The sequence below is a fragment of the Panicum hallii genome, chromosome 9 (assembly GCF_002211085.1).
Source record: "Panicum hallii strain FIL2 chromosome 9, PHallii_v3.1, whole genome shotgun sequence".
NCBI classification, from domain to species: Eukaryota; Viridiplantae; Streptophyta; class Magnoliopsida; order Poales; family Poaceae; genus Panicum; species Panicum hallii.
In genome coordinates, this window is record NC_038050.1 from 13,506,013 (window position 1) to 13,526,401 (window position 20,389).

General features: G+C 46.1%; 1 protein-coding gene across 1 annotated transcript; it reads right to left on the reverse strand.

Moving 5' to 3' along the window:
- Nucleotides 1-13,801: 13,801 nt before the first annotated feature.
- Nucleotides 13,802-14,710, reverse strand: LOC112875798. The gene has a single exon (XM_025939771.1). The coding sequence runs from the start codon at nucleotides 14,669-14,671 to the stop codon at nucleotides 13,988-13,990; it is 684 nt and encodes a 227-aa protein (XP_025795556.1). The 5' UTR covers nucleotides 14,672-14,710; the 3' UTR covers nucleotides 13,802-13,987.
- Between the last annotated feature and the right edge of the window lie 5,679 nt (nucleotides 14,711-20,389).

The window sequence follows — 20,389 nt, forward strand, 5'->3', positions numbered from 1 at the left end:
TGACAGGAAATCACTCGACTTTTACCGGTCCTATTTAGCAGAGCATCTAAATGGGAAGGACTCGGGTTCAATACATTGGATTCCTAAGGTCTTATGCAACTAGGGTTTCATCTCAACTCCTAGACTTAATGCATAAGTATAGATAAATAGACATAGATTGCAGCGTAAATAAAGTAGTGGGATATGTCCGGGGCTTGCCTTCTTGAGTGGGGTTGAGGGCAGGAGTGTCAGAGGCTTCCGAACTCGGGTTCGGGGCTTCAGTTAGTCCCTCGACGACTTGCGCTGGGTCTTCTGGAAAGCCTTGGTCTTGTCCGAAGACCAACTCATAGTCCCCGTCGTCGAGCGTCGTTGATTCTATATGAGATGCAATAAATTAAGTAAGGTAAGATTTAAATTTAAGATTTTACATTTCAAATGTTATAACTTACCCAATTAACACACAAGAATTCATAAAATAAAGAGAGAGTTTAGGTTTAAAACACTATTTATAAAGGAATCACAAAGATATTGTGGGGTTTGTTGCAAACAAGAACTAAAATATTTAAATTAAATTTGAAATGAACCAAAATTTAAATTCAAAACTTTAAATAAAAGATCATAGGTTTTAGAAATTCGGTTATATATTAAACATTAAATAATAACACATTAGAGAATGACAATAGATCTCAATTAGAAAAGGTTATACAATAAGTTTAGTTAATATTTCAAATTTAAAAGTTCAAATTAAAAGAAGTTAAGTTTAAATCAAATTTGAGTTTGAAACTTTCCACAAAGTTACCTAGAGCTTATAGAATATTCATGCCAAACTTCATAAGCAACAAAGCATGAAATATTAGGGTTAAGCATAAACTACCCCTTAATCTTAGGTTTAAAATGGAGGTAAAAGTATTTTGTCTCAAACTAAACTTCATTAACAGAAGTTATAGAGTTTGAAATCTAGTTTCTAACAAAACTAGTTTTGCCATTTTTGAAATTTTCTGTGAATTGCTATGAATTTTACAAGACAGAATATGTACACACATGAAATAACAGCCACTCTTTTACAAACCAGCCCCTACATTTAACAGATAACCCCTCGGAAAGAACTCAATCGCTGCAATCGAGTCCAACAGCCATGGCCGGCGGTGGGGGCTCGGGTCCGGCCAAAATTCCGGCCATGGGGTCGACGGCGGTGAGGGGCAAGGGGAGGGAGAGCATGAGGGAACCTTAAGCTACCTATTGGTGGTCTTGGAGGGGCTCGAGGTGGCCGGAGATGAGCTGCCCACGGGAGGCCGAACCGGCGGCCGGAGGTGTGCGGCGGCGGTGGGGCTCCGGCGTCCACGGGAGGAAAGAGCCGGGCTGGGGAGGTGCGGTGGGGGATGGGGGAGCTAATGGCGCTGCTGGTTTAGGAAGGGAGAGGGCGGAGAGGAGAGCTCCACGGTCACCCGAAGCTCGGCGACGCTAATGGAGGAGGCGGCGAGGTTCTTACGCGCGCGTGGAGGTCCGGGGCGCCCTTTTATAGGCAATTGAGTGAAGGAGGGAAGCCAGGACGAGCTGAACTTCGGTTGTGCGTCGCTACGGGGGGGGGGGGGGGGGTGAACCACAGAAGTGCGGCGGCGGCAGAGACGCCGGCGGGCGGGCGGCGCTGGCAACGCGCGGGCGCCGTGGCGCGCGGGCAAGGCGCCAACAGGGGGAAAATAGAGCAGTGGGTGGGCAGGGAAGTGACACGTGGGCGGGGGAGAGCAGGAGGTGGCCGGCGGCGGCCAGGAACGGGGTACTGCGCCGGCGGCAGGAGGAACCAGAAGGCAGAGCAGAGAGCAGAGGCGCCAGGAGGAAGAAGGGGGTAAGAATTTGAGCCGGGGACTGATTTGCAATATCAGAGAAAAGCAGGGACCTCACTGTAAAGAACCTGCAACTTTTAAACCAGTGCTCAAATGGAGATGGTCCAAAAAGCAAAAGTGTATAGTTTTTCAAACTCTACAACTTCTCTTTAAAGTTCATCTGCAGTTGAGCAACAGTTTTGAAAATATTATAGACTTAGTAATATTTCCAAACTTTATGTAAATCCTATAGATAAAATTACTTTTACATATATACCCAAGAGTAATTTCTCATATTTTTTGCAATTTAACCACAGGTTAACATCTTTTGCAAAACAACCCTCAGGTTTTTAAACTTTTCCCTCCATTTCCACCCATTTTACATAAAAGGACCTCTAGTTAAATTTAATTACATAAATAACACTTTTTCCTTAACATTGCACATATTAAGCACACCTTTGCCATATTTTGCACATAAAAACATGCCAAAACTCTAGGGTGTGACCATGCTATTTACCTGAGTGTCACACGCGCCAGCTGTCGGTGTTTAACCGGCTGCCCACCGAGGGGTATACCCAAGGTGGTAAGTTTTGGATGAGGAGACGCCGAGATCAGGAACTCAAAGGTGCAAGGAACACAAGACTTAGACAGGTTCGGGCCACACGGAGCGTAACACTCTACGTCCTGTATAGTGATTTGTATTCCCTTTGGTGTAGAATGACCTAATGATCTTCTGTTTTGAGAGGGATCCCTGACCTCCCTTATATATCCGAGAGGCCAGGGTTACAAAGATACTAACCAACACCAGCTAAGGAATCATACCAGAACATATCTTGAGTAGATTCCCCCTATTTCGATTAGCCTTATCTCTTATTTAAACGGGATAAATAAGAGATAAACAAGAAGAATAAGAGATAAGACGGACTTAATCTCTTAGACCACCTTAAACTACGTTACGTACCCAGCCCGGTGGCCCCGGGTCTGATAGGTTCACAAACATATTATCATTACAGACCACAAATATGCATGTCTCACAATATAGTCCATAGATGTCAAAAAACAAGAGAAGTCTACAGAAACAGGATAAGTGATAAGAATCATGATCAAGACCTCCAACCCGGCGACCTCCATACCGGCGTAGTTGGAGAAACATGAGGGTCATTTGAGGCCGCCGATTGATTCTGCAAAGAGGAGAAGCGATCGCATGTGTGAGACAAGATAAGTAAAGGTCAGACATGGCTAAAACTTATCCATACTCACAGGAGTAGAAAACTCAGCAGGAGGTCGAGGTGAAGCGAACAACGAAGGTGGTGGAGCTACACCCGCTGCGGCACCAAGAGTCTGCATGTAGGAAACATATCCCTCATCCTGTGCTCGTTCTCCACACGTAGCCTCCTCTCTTCTTCTAATTGGGCCTGCAAAATTTTCACTCCAATGTTATGATAATACAAAGAAATGGTATACAATAATCAATGAACGACGAATAAAGAAGAAATGACCTGGAGTGCCTGTATCCGGTACTGTGAAGTGTCTTGCCGAGGTCGTATGCTTGGGCTCGCACTCGTGCTCCTTGCTCTAATCTGAGATAGAGTAGGAGTAGAGGACGAGTCAATTACGCCGTCGGCAATCCAATACCGCCCATGATTCTTACCTCCTCCAACCCTCATGATGACTTCTCCGTCAAGGTCCTTGGTGGCCGGATCAAACTCTGGACCATGGACCTCCCTTGCCATCATTGTGTACGCACTGAGGCGGGTATGGAACATCGGGTTGCTATATTCCTCGGGCCCATCCTCCGAATTGTAGTTGACGTCAGATGTCGCCTTGCCCTTATGGGACATAGCATATGCCTTCAAGAGGGAGCAAGGCTGGCCACCATGTGACGACGACTGCAAGAAAACAAGCAAGACGATTAGAAATCATGCATAATTGAGTGTTACATTAAATAAATTCATTCGCGTACCCATGCTTCTGCGTATCTGCTGAGGCCGCGACTGCCTTGATGGTGTGTTACACCTGGCATCATCAAACGCCACTCCCGACAAGCGTTGTGCGACTCCTCCCACTTATCGGAGCACCACTTCTGCACCATCTGTCGCCAGCACTCTTGATGCCCGAGGCAGGAGTCGTCAACAGGGCATCAAGTATTTGACATATTTGAAGATGAAATTAAGCCTGCTTAATGAAAAGAAGAATGCATATTAATTTTCTTTATTTACCTGCAAGTACTGCTCCGCAGTCAAAGATATGGTTCTTGCTTCCGTTTTGGTGACCTTCTCTCCAAGAACGGAGCCGTGAAAACTAATAATGGCTTGGATATGCGCCTCATAGTGCATATCCACGACTCGTTTCTTACAGACTTTGGTAGCCACCACATCAGCTTTGTCCTGAAATCCATCCTCACATCTGAAGAAATCCTGCATGCAAACACGATGTATACCATTTATTTTTTTAAGAATGTGAAATGAATGCAATGTATTTAGCACTTACCCACCTCTCTTGTTTCACCCGCTCCGCCTTGTTGTTGAATACTCTGCCATCCCGATCTTCAGCATCAGGGGCGGCGGCGTAGTGGTCGAACGTATAGGCCGGCTCCATCACTCCACCGTACTCAACTACGCTAGGGAAGTGTTCCCTGCACAGAAGACCCAGGATGCCATTGATGGAGCGTTTGTGAGCAGCACCTGCACTCTCCACAATCGTCCAGGACCTGCACAAATGATTAAGACCTCTTAATAGTTTCAAATTTGAATTTGAACATATAACAAGAAGAAGAAATGAAAATATGAAAAGTTACTTACTTTTCCCCTTCGGGTCGAATCAACGGGCGCCTCTCACGAGGTATGGGTCAATTAGGGAGACTGGCGGGACCTGCACATGTGATTAAGAAAATTATTAGTTTCAACTTTACATTTGAACGTATAACATAAAGAAGCAATGAAAACATATAAAGGTTCTTACCTCGCAAGTAGACGCTCGACGAACCAGAGGCACCAGAAGCAGAGGTGGTCTGCTGCGCCTCGTCCTCCTCCTGCACCTCCTCCTCCCCCTCCTGCGCCACATGCACCTCCTCCTCCGTAGCATCTGGCTGCCCCACCTGCGCCTCCTCCTCCTCCGCCTCCTGCGGGGGCACCTGCGTCGTCCCCCTCCTCCTCCCCCTTCTCCTCTCAGACGACCCAGATGTAGTTGACCTAGCCCTCTGGTAAAGCGACCTAACGCTCCTCAACCCACTGCCTACCATCTTTGTTCAATCACCAGCAATTAAGAAGAGTAAAGTAACAAGTACAGATAAACAAGACGTTCAATCACCTGCAATCACCGGGCAGGGGCGCCGGCAGGGGCGTGGCCTGCGGCGGGGGCGGCGGGGGCGTGGGCCGGCGGCGGGATGCAGGTGGGGGCGGGGGCGCAGCCTGCGCCGGGGCGGGGGCGCGGGCCGGCGGCGGGGGCGGCAGGCGGCGGGGGCGCGGAGGCGGCGGGGGCGCGGGCGGGGGCGGGGGCGCGGCCGGCGGCGGCGGGGGCGCGGGCCGGCGGCGGCGGGGGCGCGGAGGCGGCGGGGCGCTGTCGGGGGATAAGCTAAGTGTGGCGCGTGTGTGGACTGCGGGGCCGGAGGCAGCGCGGGCCTCATTCAAAATATTTGCCGAGTGCCGGATCAGCGGCACTCGGCAAAGGATCCTCTTTGCTGAGCGCCGCTGATCTGGCACTCGGCAAAGGCCCCTCTCTTTGGCTTTGCCGAGTGCCTGATAAGAGGCACTCGGCAAAGGCCCCTCTCTTTGCGGAGTGCCTCTGATCTGGCACTCGGCAAAGCCAAAGAATTCACATAACCCACTTTGTCAATTTATTTTATTTCTTGTATTTATTGAAATTTCTGGTCCTTTCTTCGATAAGACCTCAAAGCATGCTCATTAACATGAATAATAACTTTTCATTCATTTTTTCCACTATTTGAATGACCACGCAGTTCAAATTTGAATTATTCAAGAAATTCAATAAAATGAAATAAATTGTTAAAATATAGCAAACACTTCGATAAATGAACCTAAATTACATATCTTCTTAAGGAGAATGTAGGATGGTTATAGAAAAAATTTTAGACAAAATAAAGAAAAAAATTATGTTAATTTTGCCGAGTGTCTTGCCTTGGCGCTCGGCAAAATTTATCTTTGCCGAGTGTCCTGGAGTAGACACTCGGCAAAGACTCACGCCGGTAACTACCGTTAGGTCCTGTTGCGCGTTTGCCGAGTGTGATTCTTTGCCGAGTGTTCGACACTCGGTAAAATAATCTTTGCCGAGTGCCGGACACTCGGAAAGGGTGAATTTACCGTGTGTTTTACTTTGCCGAGTGTTGCACTCGGCAAAGTTGCTCTTTGCCGAGTGCCCGATTTTTTGCACTTGGCAAAGATTTTGACCCTCAGCAAAGTCCTCATTTCCGGTAGTGTTTTTCAATGCATGCATGCATATGGCGCTGCCGGGACTCTTGGTATAACAGAGAACGGGAGAAGGAAGAACCACCATGCGACGTTAATGCCTTCCTTTGCACACTGTACTATCAAAAACGTACCAATCCCAGAACATGACGTGCTAGTGCCAATATACTTCTGAAATGAAAAACGAGATGAATCTCTTGCTGTAAAAAAAAGGCAAAAATGATGATGTTGTTCTTCGTTCCGCTCGTGCCATGCATGCTACATTATTGTTACTACCAGCGGGTAAAAAAAAAAGGGTCTTGAACGGCAGGTTTAAGTATTGGTCAGGATGCATGCATGGTCCAACTCCCCATAACATCATATACCATGGCATCTAGACCAGCAGCGTAGTGGTCAGTGTTCTTGGCTGCACTGTGTGCTGGGCTGGCACATACGTATCCACAGATAGAAACATCGTACAACTAGGCTAGCCTAGCCCAGCAGCTCCTTGGAACTATAAAGGATCAACCTTATTACTAGTACGCAGGATGCATGGGCTGTTGGTGAACTCACGGGTGAGGCATTTTAGCACCGAGAAGACAAGAGCCACGGCCGTAAACTATGGGTGGCATATATATGCAACTCGCTCATTGCTAAGGCGTTTGACAGCGTTCGATGGGACTATTTGATGGAAGTATTGGAGGAGTTTGGGTTTGGTGCTAAGTGGAGGAGATGGGTGTCTATTCTGTTGGCCTCGAGGTTAACGGCTGTGCTCCTCAATGGCACAAGAGGGAAGTGGTGTAAGCACTACACAGGGCTGCGGCAGGGGATCCTCTCTCTCCCCAATGCTGTTCATTTGGGCGATGGAGCCGCTGCAGAGATTACTGGAACTGGCTACTCGCGATGGTTTGCTCTCTCTACTGAACAATAGAGCCGCTACCCTTCGAGCTAGTTTGTATGCTGATGACGCCGCAGTGTTCCTGAATCCACTCCGAGAAGATGTTTACTTGGTGGCAGAAACACTAGAGCTTTTTGGCAGTGCGTCAGGGCTGATCACTAATAGGGGGGAATGTGCAGTGTACCCAATCCGGTGTGAAAACGTTGATTTGATGCATGCCATGGAGGGATTTCAGTGTCCAATTCAGAACTTCCCGTGCAATTACCTTGGCCTGCCGCTGCACTATAAACAACTCAGAAGAGTAGAGGTCCAACCGCTGATTGACAAGCTATCTAATAGAATGTCATCTTGGAAGGAGAAATTCTTGAACAGAGCTGGGAGGTTGAAGCTAATGAATACAGTGCTTTCCTCAATGCCGACTTACTTCCTAATAGTCTTTGCGCCGAAAAAATGGGCTGTCAAACGGATCGATAAAATAAGAAGGGGTTTCCTACGGAAAGGTTCAGAAAATGCTAAAGGGGGACACTGTTTGGTGAGATGTGAAAAGAATTGGTGCTCGTAGTCTAAGAGAGCGAGGGGTGAATTAGATAATTTTAAAACCTTAACCTATAACTCAAACTACTTTGCACAAAATATAAACTAAAGCATGCTATCTAGATGTGCAACTATGGTTCATCTAGTGTGAAACACTCATCCTAAAACAAATTTTGCAACCTATAGTTAAATCTAGCAAGATACTACACTAAAAAAGTAAATACACACAAGTTGCAAGTATGAAATGCGGAAATATAAAGAAGGGGATGAGAGGAAGCAAACTCTTGACATGAGGATTTATCATGTGGTATCGGTAGGCACTAAGCTACCCTCAGTCCACGTTGTCAAAGCACTCACTAAGAGTATTGCTTCCCGATCACCAAGTTCCTTCTAGGATTCTTCTTTAACTTGCCACAAAGGCTCGGCCACTAAGGCTCATGCCAAGTCCCTGGTCACCTTGATGCTGCCTTCACTACGGAGCTTCCCACGAAGGAGGGGTCTCCTCGTCCCCCGCACAAAGCCGTCATCGCCACTCCACACCAAGTCGGAGGGTCAAAGAATTGCCGACGAGCCACGAAGACTCTAAGGGACCGACACATCGAGATACAAGTTTGAGCTTCACTCAAGAACCAGCACAAGATCACAGCACCTTACTCTCATACTCTTCCTAGAGCTAGCCTAGCACTGCACCTCACAAAGCTTGTGCTAAACCTAAGAATTTGATCAATGTGCACTTAGATGGCTTGGAGAACTTCTTCGGTGTAGCTTATCACGAACTCCAGCAGTCTCAAATGACCCGGGGTGAGGCCTTATATAGGCTAGAGATCCACTCCTATCCATTACATATTTTTTCCCTAAAAAGCATAAAGCGTCGGTAAACCGGTCGCCATCGTCGGTTTAACCGGTCACACGCAGCCTACCCACTAGCCATTGAACTCCAACTGCCATCTTCTACTAATGTCATTGCACTGACGTCTTGCACCAACGACCGTTGGTTCAACCGGTGCTGAAGAATTTGCTTAGAAACCCTTCTAGAACTAAAACATGCGTACTGAGTAACCACAGCACACTTGCGCTGATGCCTTCTTTTGCACCGTCGGTTTAACCAGTGCCTCTGTCATTTTCTTCACTTGATTGTCATATCATCTCCTCGTTGCACTGGCGCCTCCATTCTTATATCGTCGGTTCAACCGGTGCTAATGTGATTTCTTCACCTGATCGCCTTATCAATTCACCAAAGCATCAACCCATTATGAGTTCCTGCCATCGGTTTAACCGACACATATAATCATGTTGAACCTTGTCCAAATCATCTTTGTTGTCATTTGGACATCTTAGACCATGTTGTATATGGACTGGACTCCATCTATGAGACCTATAAATCCTGCAAACTTGAACTCACGAACAAACTTGTTAGTATCACACAATGGCTAAAATCACAATTATAACCCAACGAGACCATGTTCTGCAAGATGGACAAAGGTATGCGGCCAAAGCGGATTGGGGGGCTGGGAGTGCTCGACATGGAGTATTTCAGCCGGGCACTTCGCTTGCGATGGATGTGGTTTCAATGGACTGACCCGGATCGGCCATGGGTTGGTAGTGAAGTCCCTTGCAATGACGTTGATAGGCAGTTTTTCAGAGCAAGCCCAAGGGTAACAATGGGTAATGGAGCTCGGGCTTCATTCTGGGATTCATCTTGGCTTGACGGGCGCGCTCCAAGGGACTTGGCACCAAGCCTTTATAAGCTCGCCTGGAGGAAAAATAGAACTGTCCGAGAGGAGCTACAGGATAACAACTGGACCCGGGGGTTATGGCGCATGACCACGACGGATGAGATGGCTGAACTGGTGCCGCTTTGTGGGCTGATCCAACAGGTGCAGCTCACTGATCAACCGGATGAGATATGGTGGAAATGGACCCCTGATGGTGTGTATTCGGCAAAATCAGTGTATGAAGCGCATTTCAAGAGCTCCTACTGTACTTTCAACTCAAGGGCCATCTGGCGTGCTAAAGCAGAGGGCAAGCATCGCTCTTTTGCCTGGCTATTGGTGCAACAAAAGATACTGACAGCCGATAAGCTCATCGCTAGGAATTGGCCCTGTGATCCAGTGTGCCCGCTTTGTGACCAAGAGCAGCAGACGGCGGAACATCTGTGTCTCCACTGTGTGTTTGCTAGGGAAGTTTGGATGCTGGTCTCTGGATGGTCTAATGGCTTGGTGCAGGCACCTAACCCAGGATCGACGCTTGAAGAATGGTGGAACACCTCGATGCAGGGCCAATCGAAGGAAATGGGACGGCAGGTAGCAGCTCTGCTAATTTACATTTCATTGAATTTGTGGAAGGAGCGAAATCGACGTATATTTGAGGGTGTAACAGCTTCGCCAGTTCGAGTTCTCAATTTGATCAAGGAAGAAATGAAGCTCCGGATGGTGGCTACCGGGGAGGACGGGATCTCCTTTGTATCTTAAACGTTAGACCATCTAGTGTTTATTGAGTTTTGTATGTTGTTTTGTAATATCGACTTTGTAAGAACTCGCATGCTTCCTCTCCTTATATGATATAGCAATGCTCCTGCTTTTATTTTTTTTTAAAAAAAAAACTCGCCCGCCGCCGGCAACTTTGATCTGCTTATCTTGTCAAGACCTCCAATCTGAAACCACGCTTCACTTGATTTTCTAGGAAACGTCCACATGCCTGCAAGCTGCAACTTTGATCTGCTTGTCTTCATTTCCTAGGAAACGCCCACACGCAAGTGAGAATCTCTGCTTTGATCAGAGATTCAGAGTAAGCGTCATGCATTATTATCTGCTTTCTTCACTGCTTAGGCCTCCTCCAAAGGTTTCGCCAGCTGCCGGCGATATCGCTGGCTCACGTGGAGGATGGAAGCAGTAAAAGAAGAAGAAAACGCGGAGCATTAAACGCAGCATGCTGCAGCAGAGATACAAAGCTTTTCGGAAAACATACGCGATCGGCGATTGCAGGCTCGCTAGCGCGTAGCATTTTCGTGCTCTCTCTTCCATGTCGGAGAAAATCTGACGTGAGCCGGCGATTTCAACCGCCGCTGGAGGAAGCCTTACTGCCGAGTGCCGCGACAGTTGAGTCAAAAACCACATTGCTAACTTCACTGCGGTAGATTCTCAGCTTTCTGTCTGGCCCTCATCCAATAGCTAGAGGCTACAGCCCATCAGATCTGATGGCAGTGGCGCCTCCCCATTAGGTTAGGCTAGCTTTGTTGAATGGACCGAGCTAGCTAGAAGGGGCAATCACGCTCTATCAGCTCATGTTACCAGCAATAGATGCGTGCACTCATGGCTGACCAAGACGTCCCGTCCCGTCCCGTCTGGGAGGGGGGCAACAGTTGAGCCAGCGGCCGGTAATGGCGTTGTCCTTGTCGCCTCCGATCCACTAGTCGGTGGTCTCACTACCGTTGCGGCATCACCTGCACAGGAGGAGCGAAAGGGGAATGTAGCCTTGCACCTTCTGCACGAGTGGTCGGCTAGGTGTTGGGAATTTGGAATAGTTGGCTCCAGCTCCAATGTAACTTTGTAGGGGGTTGGACACTTGAATTATTGGACGACCCCGGAAGAACTAGTGCCTTTGACCGGCCTAGTGTCATATTTATTTTTCAGATTAGTTGGTCTCCAGTTGAACTACAATATTATTTCCTTTGACTTCCCATGTGTCATCAGTGCTGGTTGTTTGTGAATTGAACGCTTATTTTGGCCTCAGTTCAATTATTGTGAAATAATGTTATTTATTTTATGTCAAGTCGCCACATAAGAAATGTTACACAGATATATCGCTTGTGTGTGTTGTGATTCTATTAATGTGGCATGGTCTCACATATCAAATTCTGTTATTGAAAGCAAGCTGTCACAATATTCTATTTATTTATTCTGAAGGCCACACTTTGTTGAAAAAAATACAATTTTTCTTGCAAAGAAAAACTTAATTATTCTTAGCAGGAGTGCATATCAGCAAATAAAACTTAATATTGATCCGGATGATGTTGCCATAGGTGCTCCACCAGGTCTTCATGTAACTGGTGATAAGTTTCATTGTTTGTATTATTCTTGTGCATCTGAATAAATTCTTCAAGATCAGTAGTATGCTCATGGGAAGATGATATTTTCTCCACCATAGTCGAAATGTTCCTCCGGATCCACTTCTCCCTCATCTTCAATAATCATGTTATGCATAATGACACAAGCTTTCATAATATCTCCTAGTATCTCTTCATCCAAAACCGAGCTGGACCACAAATAATGGCAAAACGGGATTGCAAAACTCCAAAAACGTGTTCCACATCCTTCCTTATTGCTTCCTGTACTTCAGCAAAATATTTTCTCTTATTGCCTTGAGGTTGTTGCATGGTCTTCACTAATGTGGCCCAAGATGGATATATGCCGTCAGCAAGATAGTAACCCATTGTATAACCGTGACCATTTATGCTATAATTCACTTGAGGAGCTTCGCCTTCAGCTAACTTTGCAAAAAGTAGAGAACGATGAAGAACGTTGATATCATTATGAGATCCAGGTAAACAAAAAAAACATGCCAAATCCAGAGATCCTTAAATGCAGCGGCTTCCAAAATTATTGTAAATTCATGCACGTGTCCCAAGTACATAACTTGTCATACCGAAAGGCAATTCTTCCACTTCCAATGTATACAATCTATTGAACCTAGCATTCTAGGAAAACCTCTTTCCTCTCCCAGTGCGATCAATCGAGCTATATCATTCTTATTAGGTGATCTCAAGTACCAATCTTCAAAAACTTCAATAACTGCACTAACAAACCTTCTTAGACTCTCTATGGTAGTACTTTCTGCAATACAAACGTACTCATCTGTAGCATCCGCTGGTACTCCAAAAGTTAGCATAACGAATGATGCAGCTACTTTCTGGAAGCAACTTAATCCAATTGTATTAGCTGCATTTCTCTTCTGCACGAAGTACTCATCATGATCTTCTACGACATGCAATATGCGTAAAAATAGATCCCGATTCATTCTATACCTGCAAAATAAGAAAAATAAGATACATCTATATTATTATATATATCACAGATTAAAAAGAACCAATCGAATACATATGAATCTCCGTCGAAATGGAGTTGGTCCATATGTAGAGTCATCCGCCAAGTAATCTTGATACATTCTCAAGTACCCCCTTGTCTGTCCCAATAAAGAAGTGCATGTCCGGGGATGGAACCACCATATTTTGGTGCAGACTGAGAATGACTTTGCACAATTTTAGCAGCGGAAAGAATAAGTTCATCATCATCGTCCGATCATGATTCATCCAATAAAACAATGATGGACAGCGACTCATCTGGTGAGATTCCCATGGTCACATACTTGCGCCCTTGGCTGCTTCGATGATGTGCGTAGCTAGCAGCAGTCCTGACCTGGCCAATTAATCTACTAGATCCTACAACATCTACGATCAATAGCTACGCGGCACAGTCTAGAGGGCTACGCGGCATAGTCTAGAGGGCACAACATGATTGGTTAAGGATACATGCGGACGTAGTAAAAAATGGAAGACGATGAAGCGAGAGGAAATATCGGCGAGAGGAAGCAGCGTTCGTTAATCTTCCCGTGAGAATAATCAAGACTGGGCCCACCTTTTGATGATATGTCATCATTTAAATATTTTTGGGCAAGTATTTTTTGGAAACTGTTGGAGGAGGTGTTATTTTTCAATCTTAATAATTTTTGGTAAAGTCTCGAAACCTGTTTTTTTATTTTTTAGGTACTATTTTTTTATTTTTCAGGTACTCTTGGAGATGCTCTGATATAATTCAGCGCGGGGTTTTCATGTCGTGACAGCGTGCCGCGTAGGCCTTCTGCGGCTGCGCTGGCGACCGCGCTCTACGCTGGCGATGAGTTGAAGGTGAACCGCCCTGGTCCGCGTCGCCGTTGGACGCGCTCCTACTCCGTCCCCTGCGGGTGACCTCGAACATCGTCTCGGACTCGGAGAGGCCCGGGAGGGTCTTGAGGACCACGGTGAGCGAGGAACTTGAGCAGCCAGGCGCATCGAGCACGAGAAGATACCACATGCATGCATACAAGTACTCGCTCACTAGCAACATGGCCAAACTGTTCTAATTAACGATTAATTTCAATAGCTGATCGAGATGGCCAAAGGCATCAAGGCATTTTCAACATTATTTTCTTGTATATCCTTTTATTTCCTTTCTTTTTCACAGTACAGCATCAAGGCAGTTTCAACGTTATTCAGTACAGTAAGCAACAGTATCCTGAGGTGGCCAACAAACACCTTATTCACTTTTGCCACGTCACGCTAGACGTGTTGAGTGTTGACCACTGACCACCTACCCACATTAGCTCCCATACTTCTTCTTGTAGTCCTGCCACAACTGCTGCACGCTCTTCCCCAGGATCTGCGCGAAGAAGTCGTCGCTGTACCCGTCCTTCATCTTGGCGTTGAGCTGCGCCACAAACCCCGGCTTCAGCGAGCCGCAGTAGTCCAGGAACCTCGCCGTGACGTCGTAGCCCTGGTCCCACCGGTCGCCCTGCCCCGGCTTCACCCAGTGCCCGGGCGCGTACCCAGCCTTCAGGCGAACGTAGTCGGCGATGCCCTCGATGAGGCCGCCGTTCGCCCTCCCCCGCCCGTTCCACTGCCACACGTGTGTCGCCTCGTGGTACAGCACGCCGGTCACCTCGGTCCTGACGTCGCCGGAGTAGCCGCCGACGTACCGGGCGCTGAGGTGGATGCCGTTGGCCCTCGTGAAGGCGACGCCGCCGATGTCCTCGACGACGAGGGTGACCGCGTCCACCGGCTTGCGGTCGGCGGGGCTGCGCTGGTTGAAGGTGCTCCAGATGAAGGTGGACGCCTCGGAGAGGACCCGCTTCGCGTAGCCGAGGCCGACGGCCTGGTCGAAGCGCCGGCCGCCGGGGGTGTTGGACGCCGTGTTCGTCGCGTCGAACGTGACGGCGCCGGCCGTCGTCGCGGCCGCGGCCAGGGCCAGGAGGGAAGCGACCGTGGCGACGTGATGAAGCTTCATCTTGTGCTGGTGCTGCCTGCTGCTTCTTGCTGTGATTATCTACTTGTGGTTGTTTATATAGGGCGTATGTTGGATGTAGAAGTGGTGAGAAATTTCTCAAGCAGATTGAAGCTGATGCAGGACTTGATCTGGTCAGATGGGCTGACTCGGACTTGTTCCAGTTTGGTTATGCCATCTGGAGAGTTTTTGCGTGGAAGAAAGCCCGTAGACCAGTAGATGTGTCCTTTTTTCCTCCATCGGCGGCAAGAGATAAGTTTCTAGATGTTAGGCCATGCACATTTCTCCACAAAAGTACACGCTTGGTTGAATGTTTGCCGAGTTGAGTCAACAAAAACGCAGGCACACAATAAAATATATAGCAGAAAATTTTATTGCAAGTTTGCTGCAATGAAGATCATTGACGTGTGCATCATGTACCGTCGTGCAATTTATTCAGCTATTTCCTCTACACATGGATAGAGCCATTTGACCATTAGCATAAAACACAATATCTCTGCCTTTTGTGATCTACGTGTTAACAGCGTGTGGACTCAAATATTTCCATAACTGTACTGGAAATACCGGTTTACCTGTGCAAATAATTCCACAAAGTAATTACCCAACAGTACTGATCAGATTTTGGGGGTGGAAAAGTTTGCATGGTAAAAACATGTTTCTTCTAGGCTGATCAGGCGCTGCCTCTCATTTTCCTTGACACATGTTTCTGAACCCAAGAGCACCGTGTACATAGAGGCGCTAACAAAGCAGAAGAACCAGCTAGCACTTCCCTTTTCCATTACAATGATAAGAGAAGCAATGTTCAAAGGGGTTAAATGGGTTCAGGTCACCCAGCACTAACACTAGATCGAGTAGTTCAGGTTACCCAGCACTAACACTAGATCGAGTCACAGCAGTAGATTGGGTTGTTCCTGTTGGAATATTTGGGCCCTAAAGCCCACCATATAAATTCAAATAATTTCAATAAAATCTTAAAGGTCCATTAGTGCAAAGTTGCATGGCAACAAGTTAGTCCCACCTTGCTAGTGGAGGTGAAGGAAATCCAACTTAAATAGTTGGATGTTCTCTTTGCTCTTGCAAGTGTGGGTGAGAAGAAGAAGGAAGAACGCGCGTGCTCGCTTGTCTCGCCTCGCCAGGCTCAGGCGACGTATGCGTGAACGGTCCGTCAAAATCTCCAGTCCAATCCTTGCGGGAACGCGGCTTCCCGCCACTTTGAATCTGTTACGGATTTCACGCGCGGTGCCATCCTATAAATTTTTGGGAAGCGCTCTGCACGACTGCTCGAACGCTTCCACATCGCCGTCCTCTACGTCCTCGTCGCCATGGCTCGTCTTCCTCCTCGTCAGTGGGGCACGACTCGGCGTCGTCAAGCGCGCGGAGGTGCTGATCGTCGCCGTCATCTTCTTTACCCGGTTATTCCGGTCAGCCTAGAAACGTATGGTTTTCTAGTCCTAACTATGTCTTTCATACCTAGTATGATCTGGTTAGGGTTGATGTTGCTGCTGTAATATTTTATCTTAAATCACTTGACCAGCATGTTTACATATGTTCATTTTCTGTACGCAATTTTCATCATGGTCATGATTTATCTTCGGATTAATTTAAAACTGAAACTCTTATTTTTCCATCAATCAAAAAATCTTATAATAGGAATTGGCTGGATTTGTTGATGCTCTGAGACCCGAGAAGTTCTCTGGCGAGCACTTTAAGGGATGGCAAATGAGAGTGATTCTGTGGCTCTCTGCCATGAACGTGCGGTGAGTGTCCAAGGGCAAACCTGAAGGGCCTCTTACCCCTGAGCAGGAGAAGGCCTTTACTGAGGCCAACACACTTTTTGTGGACGCTATGATCGGTACACTTGTAGATCGTCTACAGGATGTGTACCTCCATTACATAGATGCTAAAAAGTTGTGCGACATCCTAGAGGCCGACTATGGCGGCACAGATGCTGGCGCTGAGCTGTACATCATGGAGCAGTACCATGACTACAAGATGACCGATGGGAAATCTGTAGTCGAGCACGCTCATGAGATACAGTGCATGGCCAAGGAGCTTGAGCACCTCAAGATCAACCTACCCGACAAGTTTGTGGCTGGTGGCATCATTGCCAAATTGCCTCCTTCATGGAGGAATTTCGCCACTACTCTCAAACATAAGAGGATAGAGATATCAGTGTCTGATCTAATAGCATCCCTTGATGTTGAGGAAAAAGCTCGGGCCAAGGAGGGGCGATCTAAGGCTGGAGGACCAGACTAGTGCCAACATGGTGCAAAAGTCTCACGGCAAAGGCAAGAGCAAGGGAAAGAAGATCAAGCCACAGCTTACCACTACTTTCAAGAAAAAGAAATTCAAGAAAGGTCAAGGCTGTTTTGTGCGTGGATCTACCGACCATTGGACAAAGAAGTGCTCACACCGCAAAGGAAGGAAGCTTTTACCTAAGCAGAAGACTGTGAACACGGTCACCATGATTGGAGTGGAAACCAGTGGGTATAATTCTTTACCTTCGATTTTTTTAGTATTTCAATCTACTAGTTGGTGGCTTGATACTGGTGCAAATGTTCATGTGTGTTCTAATGCTATCTTATTTTCTTCTTACCAGACCGCTCGGGATTCTACCGTGATGATGGGCAATGGGTCGCACGCTACTGTTCGTGGTGTTGGCACGATCGATCTGAAGCTTACTTCGGGAAAGATCGTGCAGCTGAAGAACATGCAGCATGTCCCTACTATCGGCAAGAATCTAGTTAGTGGCACCCTTTTATTTAGGGATGGTTTTAAAGTAGTGATTGAGTCTAATAAATTTGTCGTGTCTAAGTGTGGACAATTTATCGGTAAAGGCTATGAGTGCGGAGGCTTGTTCCATTTTTCAGTTTCAGATTATTACCATAAGTCTGTGAACTTAATTTCTGATCGTATAAATGAGAGCAATGCATCTGTTTGGCACTCGCGTTTATGTTATCTGAATTTTAGCTCTATATTTTGACTTTCCACCATGAGTTTAATTCTGAATTTTTCCATAGTCAAAGGTTCTAAGTGCCATACTTATGTGCAATCTAAGCAATCTCAAAAACCCCACAAGGTGGCAGAGGAGAGATATTTGGCACCTATAGAACTCGTCCATTCAGATATCTGTGAGATGAATGGCGTGTTAACAGAAGGTGGAAAAAGATATTTCATGATCTTGATTGACGATACAACTAGATTTTGCTATGTGTACTTATTGAAAATGAAAGATGAGGCTCTTAACTGCTTTAAAATTTATAAGGCTGAAGTAGAAACCCAACTTGAGAAAAAGATCAAACGACTTAGGTCCGATCGAGGAGGTGAATATTTCTCTAACGATTTTGACTTATTCTGTGCGGAACACGGCATTATTCATGAGAGGACGCCTCCCTATTCACCCCAATCAAACGGAATTGCCGAAAGGAAGAATCGCACGTTGTCTGACTTGGTTAACGCCATGTTAGACACCGCTAGATTATCTAAACCAAGGTAGGGGGAGGCAATATTGACAGCATGTCATATTCTGAATAAAGTTCCCATGAAGAATAAGAATAAAACTCCTTGCAAGGAGTGGATTGGAAGAAAACTTTCACTCTCTTACTTGCGCACATAGAGTTGTTTGGGCAAGGTGAATGTGTCAATCAACAAGAAGCGCAAGTTGGGACCTAAAACTGTGGATTGTATCTTTTTAGGTTATGCACATCATAGCATTGCTTATAGATTTCTAGTAGTTAAATCTGAGGTGCCTGATATGCATGTAAATTTACTGTTCGAGTCTCGTGATGCTACTTTCTTTGAGAATATTTTTCCTATGAAAGACTCGCATGTTATATCTTCATTACCTCTGAATGAAACAGTGAATACAACTTCTGAATCTGTTGAATTTTCTGAGCATGATGAACACATACTTGAATCAAATTATAAGGAGATTCACATTGATGCTCATAGGAGGAGCAAGAGGCAAAAGACTGCAAAGTCTTTTGGTGATGATTTCACTGTTTATCTGATAGATAATTCTCCCAAAATAATCACTGAGGCATTCTATCTCCTGATGCGGATGATTGGAAAGAAGTTGACCGTAGCGAGATGGACTCCATTCTCTCCAATGGAACTTGGGAGCTGGTCGAAAGACCGTATGGTTGCAAACCTGTGGGTTGCAAGTGGGTGTTCAAGAAGAACCGTAAGCCTGATGGTACTATTGACAAGTACAAGGCTCGTCTTGTGGCTAAGGGTTATACCCAGAAAGAAGGTGGAGATTTCTTTGATACTTACTCACTTGTTGCGAGATTGACCACTATTCATGTTCTACTCTCCTTGGCTGCCTCGCATGGTCTTCTCATCCATCAGATGGATGTTAAGACAGATTTTCTCAACGGAGAGCTGGAAGAGGAAATCTACATGACACAGCCTGATGGGTTTGTAGTAGAGGATCATGACGACAAGGTGTGCAAGTTGTATAAATCTTTGTATGGCCTGAAGCAAGCACCTAAGCAATGGCATGAGAAATTCAACTGGACACTCATATCAGCAGACTTTAGTATCAATGAGGCTGATCGATGTGTGTATTATCGCTATGGTGGGGGCCAAGGAGTTATATTGTGTTTGTATGTCGATGACATACTGATCTTTGGCACTAGTCTTGATGTAGTCAATGAGGTCAAGACATTCTTATTGTCAAAACTTTGATATGAAAGATCTTAGTGAGGCTGATGTTATTCTTATCATCAAACTGATCAAGGGAGAGAATAGGATTACTCTTTCGCAATCCCATTATGTGGAGAAAATGTTGAATTGCTTTGGCTATAAGGATAGCAAATCTACTCCAACTTCTTATGATCCGAGCTTTATCCTTCGAAAGAACAGAAGAATTGGCAGAGACCAATTGAGATATTCACAGATGATTGGCTCACTCATGTATCTTGCGAGTGCAACAAGGCCTGACATCTCTTTTGCTGTAAGCAAGTTGAGCCGGTTTACTAGTAATCCGGGAGATAATCATTGGCATGCACTTGAGCGCGTAACCATGGAATACGAGATTCACTATTTCGGCTTTCCTGTAGTACTAGAAGGATACAGTGATGCTAATTGGATATCGGATCTAAATGAGCTGTATGACACTAGTGGATATGTTTTTACTCTTGGCGGTGCTGCTGTTTCATGAAGATCATGCAAACAGACGATCCTGACGAGGTCTACTATGGAGGCAGAACTCACAGCACTAGATACAGCTACAGTGGAAGCTGATTGGCTTCGTGAGCTCTTGATGAACTTACCTATTGTCGAGAAACTATTGCCAGCAATAATGATGAACAGTGACAATCAAACGGTGATTGTCAAGGTAGACAGTTTAAAGGACAATATGAAGTCTTCAAGACATTGAGACGGTTAAAATCAGTCAGAAAAATGAGAAACTCCGGAGTTATCACTGTGGGTTATGTCCACACTGAGAAAAATCTGGCTGATCCGTTCACCAAAGGGCTGTCATGCAATGTGATAGACAATGCATCTAAGGAGATGGGTTTATGACCCGTATAAACTATTCCCTAGTGATAATCCAACCTATGTGATCGGAGATCACGTGAATTAGGATTTGGGAAGAACAACGTAGAGGTTAGCATGAGAGTAACCTTTTAACTCACTCGAGAAGGATGCAATACTCTTGATTACTACATGGCAAGTTGGCATTGGCCTTAATGTATTCTGTTGGCTTTAATTAGT

What these genes read in the sequence shown, in the direction of transcription:
- LOC112875798 (XM_025939771.1), bottom strand. Translation starts at nt 14,671, where the DNA reads ATGAAGCTTCATCACGTCGCCACGGTCGCTTCCCTCCTGGCCCTGGCC.